Consider the following 7,720-nt stretch of genomic DNA (forward strand, 5'->3'; position numbering starts at 1 on the left):
AAAAAAAAAAAAAAAAAAAAAAAAGGGACGTTTAAAGGATGCATCCGGGTAACCATTTTCCATACACTGGTGGTGAAAGTGAATCCTTTAGGCTCCGGAGGCCCTCCTCGGTTCTCAGGGCCTTATTCACGATGCGATCTGGCAGCCTTACTACAGGGCCCCTTCCTCAGCTCCAAGAAAATCAGTAAGCGTGACTGTGCTTTGCACATGGCAGGGATTGTGCAGAGAGTTGTGGAAGTGGAGTGTGTGCCAATCTCTGCTGCACAAGTTATCAGTGATGGACAGGTGGTGCTATCAAGTGACCCCAGAGCTCCAAGTGCCTACTAGTTGCATAGTGCTGGATCCTTTCTGCACTTGTGCCTTTCCGTGGGCGTGTGTGTGGTTAGCAGTTCAACCCGTGGTCACAGATGACTAACTTTGCTTCACTCTGCTGTGGATAGAGCCTTGGCCCCAGAGTCACTCTCATCAAAGCTTTCTATTGATTTCAGTTCAGTCTCAGATTTTGTCGTAGTTACCCACCATTTGTTCTAGCAACGCCGGGTCTCCTGTGGCTGCAAAGGATGCCGGCTTGATGACTCTGACTTCTTTTGGAGTCTTTGCTCCAGTATGAGGTAGTGCTTAAATCTTCCTGTGCAGTGAAGATGCCCTTGCAGATTTAGAAAAATGTCAAGTCTATTAAGATGTAGTTCATATGTCAAAAATATGCTAAGTCGGGGTGCACAGTCCATCCCATGGCTTCTGCTATATTTGGAGCTGGATAGCCATCACCACGTGGCTAAGAACGTTTTTCTCATGCACCCCAAACCCTGCACTCACGCTAGCAGTCATTTTCTATTCTCCTGACCCCCCAATTCCATGGCAGCCTCGGCTCTATTGTCTACCTATGTAAATCTGCCCACTTCGGGCATTCGTATACGTGGAGTCAGCCCTACACACCCAGTGGTGCTGCCATTAGAATGATGTTTAAGTATTAGGGCGTGTCAGCATTCCCTCACCCACAGAAACCTGAAGGTGCCACGGCTCACACTTCAGTGCTGGAGACCCTGACTCAATAGGTTGATCTGGACTTTGGAGCAAGCGAAGGTTCAAATTCTGTATTTAACCACTTAACAGCTATGTAAATTTAGAGGAGTGCCTAAATGCTCGCACTGTCAGGGTCTTGCCCTAGAGAACTGGATAAGAATGTCTAGTTTGTGTGGCCCATCATGGGGGTAAAATGAGATGCAAGCGGAGAAGGACACTCAGGGTAGAATCTCCCCGAGCCCAGCGCTCTGTGGAGACTGGTTGTGTTATAGTAAGGGAGTGGTGAGCTGTGCTCCAGCCAGCATTGAGCACTAATCAGAGATACAGCCTGAGACTGGATGCTCTGCAAGGGTGAGGATGCTGGTCAGCCTCCCACGATGTTAACAGGACACCTGGGAGGATGCCTGCATAATAGAAAGGTTTATTTGGGCTCACAATTTTGGTGGCTTTGACCTCTGACGAGGCAACATGCAGTGGTGGAAATGATAAGAAGAACTTTCCTCATGGCATCCAGGAAAAGAGAGAGTGGGGAGGGGCAGGGTCCAACATCCCTTTCAGGGTCCAATGACCTGTAGTGTCCCACTAGGCCTATCTTGTCAAAGTTCCACCACCTCCCCACGAGTGCCGTGCTGGGGGAATTGATCCTTTACCATGTGGGCCTCTGGCAGTGACCATGGCTCCAGACAGGAGCAAGAGACCGTTACAGTCTTGGGTACAAAGCAGACTTCCATTTGGTTGTCTAATGTGTATGGGGAGGAGTTACTGTTCCACAATGCAGTGGTGTTTGTGGATTTATTGTGACTGGTGAGAAAAGAGAGTGAAATTCATGAGGGGTAGGACAATGGACAACCGAGGTCCCATGTGCAGCTCAGCACTCAGAAGGGACTCAGGAAGGAAGATAAATCAGATTCAGAAAATCCCACACAGCCTCGCTCCCTCCCACCCGCAGCACACAGCTCTCTTTTAGTTTTATTAGAGTGTTTGAGAAGACCTTCTGTTTGTATTACCTGGAATTTTGCTGCTGTTTTGTTGTTGTTGTTGTTTTTGACATTCTGACAATACTATCATGACTTGAATTAACATGTCGTAGCTGCAGCTGCTGCCACCCAGGATAGCGAGGGTGTGAGGCCAATGAGCGCTGTTGTAGGGGGCTTTAGGCCCATGCGGTTCTTTGTTCCTACCTCTGCGCCTGGGCTCTGTAGTGAGTACTGAACCTTTTAATCTTAAATTTGAGTTCGCTTCCCACCATCATCCCATTGTGTGGCTTGCTGCAAACCCGGAAGATTTACCAAGGGTTCAAGGCACCGATGCGGGCTCATGAGAGAGGAACTCACTAGTGACTCAGAGCTTGTCCATATTGATCTTTAACAATCTTAGGGTGACGGGACAGGAAGCCTGCAACCCATGGAGTTCAGGACTCTCTGGCTGAAGATCTGCAAGTACCTGGTAACTACCTCTGAGGAGAGAAGGGCGTCTCTCTGGGTCCCGGCCCCTTTCCTTCCATCGGACCCTCTATAATACTCATTCCCAGGGTGTTCTAGATTCTAGACTCTGGTCAAAACCATCCACACCCAGGTACCCTATTCAGAAAGGAGCCAGGAGGCAAAGGCAAGGGCAGACACTGATGCCGACCTCTGTAAGGAAAGCCTCATGAAGAAGACAAAGCACAACACTGACATTAGCTCCCTTTCTATTTGTTCCAGAGGTTTCTTTGGAGATGGCAATACAGCCCCTCTTGAGTGCTTCCTTGGCCTCTTGAGAGAGGAGCAGATTGGGAGGGGACCGTCAATGATGGAGCTGTGCTATTCTCACGTGGAACTTCTCTCTGGCTTCAGGAGATCTTCCGAGAAATGGACCACAACCATGCAGGGACCATTGATGCCCATGAGATGAGGACAGCTCTCAGGAAAGCAGGTGAGGAGCCGTCCTGTAGAAGAGGTCTTAGGACCCAGAGGTGCTCAATGGAAATAAGCACGTGTTCTCACGATGGTGGAGGGCCTAAGCGTCTTTCCTGAGAGCTTTCTTACATCGGATGCCAGCATGACAACAAAGTCTGGCTGAAGATCCATCCTATCCATGGAGGAGGGACGCTCAAGGCTCTGCATTCTGCCTGTTGATAGCTGAGGCAGTGATAGCATTTTCAAGGTGTGAGGCTCTGCAGGAGCTTACTGATACAAAACCCTTCACCTTTTCTATGTTCACACACTGTGGGTATGTATGTAGCTATGAATGTCCCAGGGCTGGGCTGGTGTAGAGAAGGGGCTGATGAAACGTCTCTAAAACTGGAGGGACTTGTTGGCAGGGCATCTCCTGGGATTCCCTGGGAGAGGCAGAGGGGTCCTGCTTTACAGATTTACACAGAATCATGGAGGGTCCCTGTGGTGTCATCCGCTTAGAGTCTATCAGGTCCCCTTGAAGTCTATCAGGTCCCCTTGGAGTCTATCAGGTTCCCTCGGAGTCTATCAGGTCCCCTTGGAGTCTACCAGGAAAATACAATGACCTTCGCACCACCCACGCGTGACACAGTCTCTCTTGGCCATCAGGTTTCACCCTCAACAACCAGGTGCAGCAGACCATCGCCATGCGGTATGCATGCAGCAAGCTTGGCATTGACTTGGCATTGACTTTGATGGCTTTGTGGCTTGTATGATCCGCCTGGAGACCCTGTTCAGTAAGCCTGTTTCATTGCCCCTCTTCTTTTCTTCAGAGACACAGAGCATTGTTGGGGTTAGGCCAGGAGGTGAGGCCTGATGCCCCATTTGGAGCCTGGGCACTAAAAGTATACATGAGATTTGTATAACTGATACTCAGAGGGATGGGACGGTAGACTCTTTAGAGGATACTGATATCTGAGCTGGCCGTACCGAGACCCAGAGCTCTGCTATCCTGATAACTGAGCTATGCAAAGTCATTAGACCAAGGTGCTGAGTCTCTCAAGGGTTTTGTGTTATGAGCTTCTAGTGTTGATTCACCTTTATGTCACCATGAGGGTCATTTGAGAGGGGGTGCCACTTTCCAGGAAGAGGGAAGGCTCTCTGTAGGGGCCAGGAATTGCATTCCTTCTACGTTGGGCTATCTTGTAGTCAGTGAAATATCTTCTTAAGGGAGGGGACCTTCTCCACGCAGGGTGAGTGCAAGGTGGAAAATCTTAGGGGTGAAATAGCTGTTAGCTAGAAATAGAGCAGAGCGATTGGATCATCCTCAACCCGCTCACCAAAGGAACTACCTTCTGAAGAGGAGATCCAGAGGGGCATCTCTGCTGATAATGTTAGGGCTAGGGTTAGGGCTAGGGCTAGGGTTAGGATTACAGTTAGGGTTAGGGTTAGGGATGGGGAGGGGGTTGGGTTGGGGTTAGGGTTAGGGTTAGGGTTAGGGTTAGGGGTAGGGTTAGGGTTAGGGTTAGGGTTAGGGGTAGGGTTAGGGGTAGGCTTGTGGTTGTGGTTGGTGTTAGGGTTTGGGTTCCCATTCAGTTTGGGAGATGTCTGCTGCCACCTAAACTTACCCTGACAGCTGGTCCTTGGGGTCAGATCTGGAGGGCATGGGTGGAGTGGAATAGTGGGGTAGAAGGCTGTAGCCTGAGTTGGGTTGGTTAGAGGCAACTCTTTGATCTTCTAAAACCAAGAAACAAACATGCCTAATTTTCCTCCTTCTCTGCTGTTTCAGAACTGTTCAAGCTTTTGGACAAGGACCAGAATGGCATCATTCAGCTCTCCCTGGCTGAGGTAAATTACCCAAGGCCTGAGGACCTTCTCCTAGACAGACTTTGTAATCCCTGGTCAGAATAGGTGCTCTGCTGTGGTTATTCCTACCAACCAGCTTATGGTCATGCAAATTCCCTGAATGTTCTGTGGTGGACATGGGGAGAAGGAATGTATAGTATTTTAAGAAGTTAGTTAAACATTTAATCAATTAATTAAATAATTTTATCATGGCCCCCCTCTTAACTCTTTCACCCTTTTATCTTAAAGGTGAATCTATAGCCAACTGTATCTAAAAGCATTTCAGAGATGCAAACTCTTGTGAATTGGGATGGACTTGTATGTCTGGTGGAGGATGTAGTCATAATATAACATGCCTGATTTCTGGGGCTTCTGAATGAATATACGGGGGGCACTAGAAGCCCAAACTGAATGTCCAATGAGGTAGAATGAAGTTACAAAATGAATAAGTGTTCTTATTGTGCATAAGTCACATTGTGCTTAATTCAGAAAGCATCAGTCAGTGCCTCTAAGGGGCAAACCCTGGGTGACAGGGTCTGTTGCTGGCTGCTAGGGAGGGGTAAGGGGAACAGGAAGCGCGGACATGGCTCAAGGCTTCTGAGGCAGTGGAGGTAAAGGACTGGGTTATCACCTCCCTGCCATGTTAGAGGACTGGGTTATCACCTCCCTGCCATGTTAGAGGACTGGGTTATCACCTCCCTGCCATGTAAGAGAACTGGGTTATCACCTCCGCCATGTAAGAGGACTGGGTTATCACTGTCCCTGCCATGTTAGAGGACTGGGTTATCACCTCCCTGCCATGTAAGAGGACTGGGTTATCACTGTCCCTGCCATGTTAGAGGACTGGGTTATTTACCCTCCTGACATGTTCTGAGTCCAACTGTTTTTTATTTTCTTGTTAATGGAAATGCTATTGATTACTTCCTAAGATCAAATGAAAGCTTTCTTTAAAATATATCTGTGGATTCCTGTAGATACCTGGGTATTAGTGTAGGACATAAAATTAAGTATACATACATATATATAAGAACATATATACATATATATGAAATATAGATATAAATTCAGGAATATGTATGTACATATGGAATGCATATACATATATAACATAGATGTTAATTCAGGAATATATTCACATATGTAAAAATATAGAGAAATAAGTATACAGAAACATAAATATAAGGTTATATGTATGTCTGCAAGAATATATATATATGTACACATATATATATATACATATATATATATGAATATAATTGTCCTTTATGAAGCTTTAGTTCCAGAACCTTCCTAAGATACCTGGTTGCATAAAATGCAACCAGGTATAAAATGGCATACTATTTGCATAGGACCTATATACATCCTCTTGCACACTCTAAGGCCTCTCCAGAGGATTTATTGGTGATACCTAATATAATAAACATAATGCCTAAGATATTACAATAATGCTGAGGCTGGGTCAAGAACTGCCTCTGTGCATTATTTAGGGAGTGAATGACAAGGAAAGAAATTTGTTCATATTCAACACGGGCGTAATTCTTTCTCTGGAGATTTTCAATCCGCCCTTGGTTAAATCACAGATGTGTAACTCGCGGATAGATGAGGCCCACTGCGCTCATCAACACACCTACTTTCGGAGGCCCCTTCGGGTGCGGAGTCTTTTCTAAGTTGCAGTTTCTGTAGTGCTCTGAGTTGGGAGCTAGTGACATTGTTAAGAGCTTCCTGTGAGTCAGGCACTTGCTGCAGGGTGGAGCTGTAACAAGTGATCTTTGAGGCAGGAGGGCATCTGTGACCAAAGCCCACACACTCCCTAGAAGTTGTGCCCTAAGTTTGCCACTTCTCTTGCAGTGGCTGTGCTGTGCGCTGGTCTGACCTGCTGTTTGGACATCAACAACCCTCCCTGCCTCCCGCTTGTCTCTTTGCAATCTTACGAGCATGTACCTTCAAGTGGCATTTACTGACTGACTGTTGTATTGTTCCAGCCAATCATTGTTCCTGAGACCCTGGCCTCTCCCAACAGAGCAGGCTGGGGAGTCCCAGATCTCCCAGCAGCACTGAGCTACAGCTACTGAGTTCTTTAAGCTGATCCCAGGGCCCAGCAGAAGGAAAGCAATCAATTAAAGTTGTGGGCCAGGATAGTTTCTGCCTTCCCCTAGAGATATACAACGCGAAGGCAGCCTGGGCTTCAATACTATGGGAAAGGACGTGGCTTGAAGCTCCGGCTGGAAGCAAGGCTGCTTCTGAGGGCTCTTGGGGAAAGGGCGGAGATTCAGTAACTCCAAGAAAGGGCACAGGCCAAGTGCAGGGGAGATGAGAGCCGCTCTCCTTACAGACAGGGAATGTTGTCAGCTGATAGGAAGCCAGAGGACTGATGCCGTTCAGGTGAGCTTTGCTTACTAGTGCACACAGGGCTGCCTGCTGCTGGTGAGAAAATTGAGACCACAGCGTCTGTGTGTGTAGACAGATGCACTGGCTACCTTTCTATTGCTGGGCCAAAACACCTTGAGCTGGGCAACTTAGAGAACAAAAGAGCTTGTTTGGGCTCATGGCTCCAGAGCAGAGAGTGGAGTGAAGTTACGGCGTCAGAAGCAGGAAGCCGGGGGTTCTCATCTTGAGTCACAAGCATAGTTTAAGTTCTCAAAACCCACCCCCCAGTGACATACGTTCTCCAGAAAGGCCCTACCCCCCAAACCCACCAGGGACTAAGTATCCAAATGCCTGAGACTATGGAGAGCATATCATTCAAGCTGCCACCACGGGATAGCAATGTGTCTCCACATGCCTTCAAAACAAAGTCTAGGGGAGACGGTACATGTGCGCCCTGACTCCTGTTACTACAGGAGTCTGACTGAGGGCTAGTTTTCTGTTTCTAGCAGAAGAGTCTGATGAGCATTCCTTGTGGGATGTTTGACTAGAACGCAGAAAGCTTTCACACTGACTTCAAATCTAGGTTCAGGGGGCGGGGGGGGGGGGGGGGG

The 7,720-nt window shown here is 47.8% G+C and overlaps 1 protein-coding gene across 1 annotated transcript in view; it reads left to right on the forward strand.

The window, feature by feature from the left end:
• The window catches only part of Capn8 (calpain 8), a 68,855-nt gene extending 62,241 nt beyond the window's left edge, over window positions 1-6,614 (forward strand). The window contains 6 exon segments of the mRNA XM_031342985.1: window positions 2,401-2,469; window positions 2,859-2,937; window positions 3,567-3,625; window positions 3,628-3,694; window positions 4,687-4,745; window positions 6,591-6,614. Of these exon segments, the coding sequence (XP_031198845.1) occupies window positions 2,401-2,469; window positions 2,859-2,937; window positions 3,567-3,625; window positions 3,628-3,694; window positions 4,687-4,745; window positions 6,591-6,614 (357 nt within the window).
• The last annotated feature ends 1,106 nt before the right edge of the window (window positions 6,615-7,720 follow it).

Source organism: Mastomys coucha, unplaced genomic scaffold (genome assembly GCF_008632895.1).
Source record: "Mastomys coucha isolate ucsf_1 unplaced genomic scaffold, UCSF_Mcou_1 pScaffold1, whole genome shotgun sequence".
Taxonomy (NCBI): domain Eukaryota; kingdom Metazoa; phylum Chordata; class Mammalia; order Rodentia; family Muridae; genus Mastomys; species Mastomys coucha.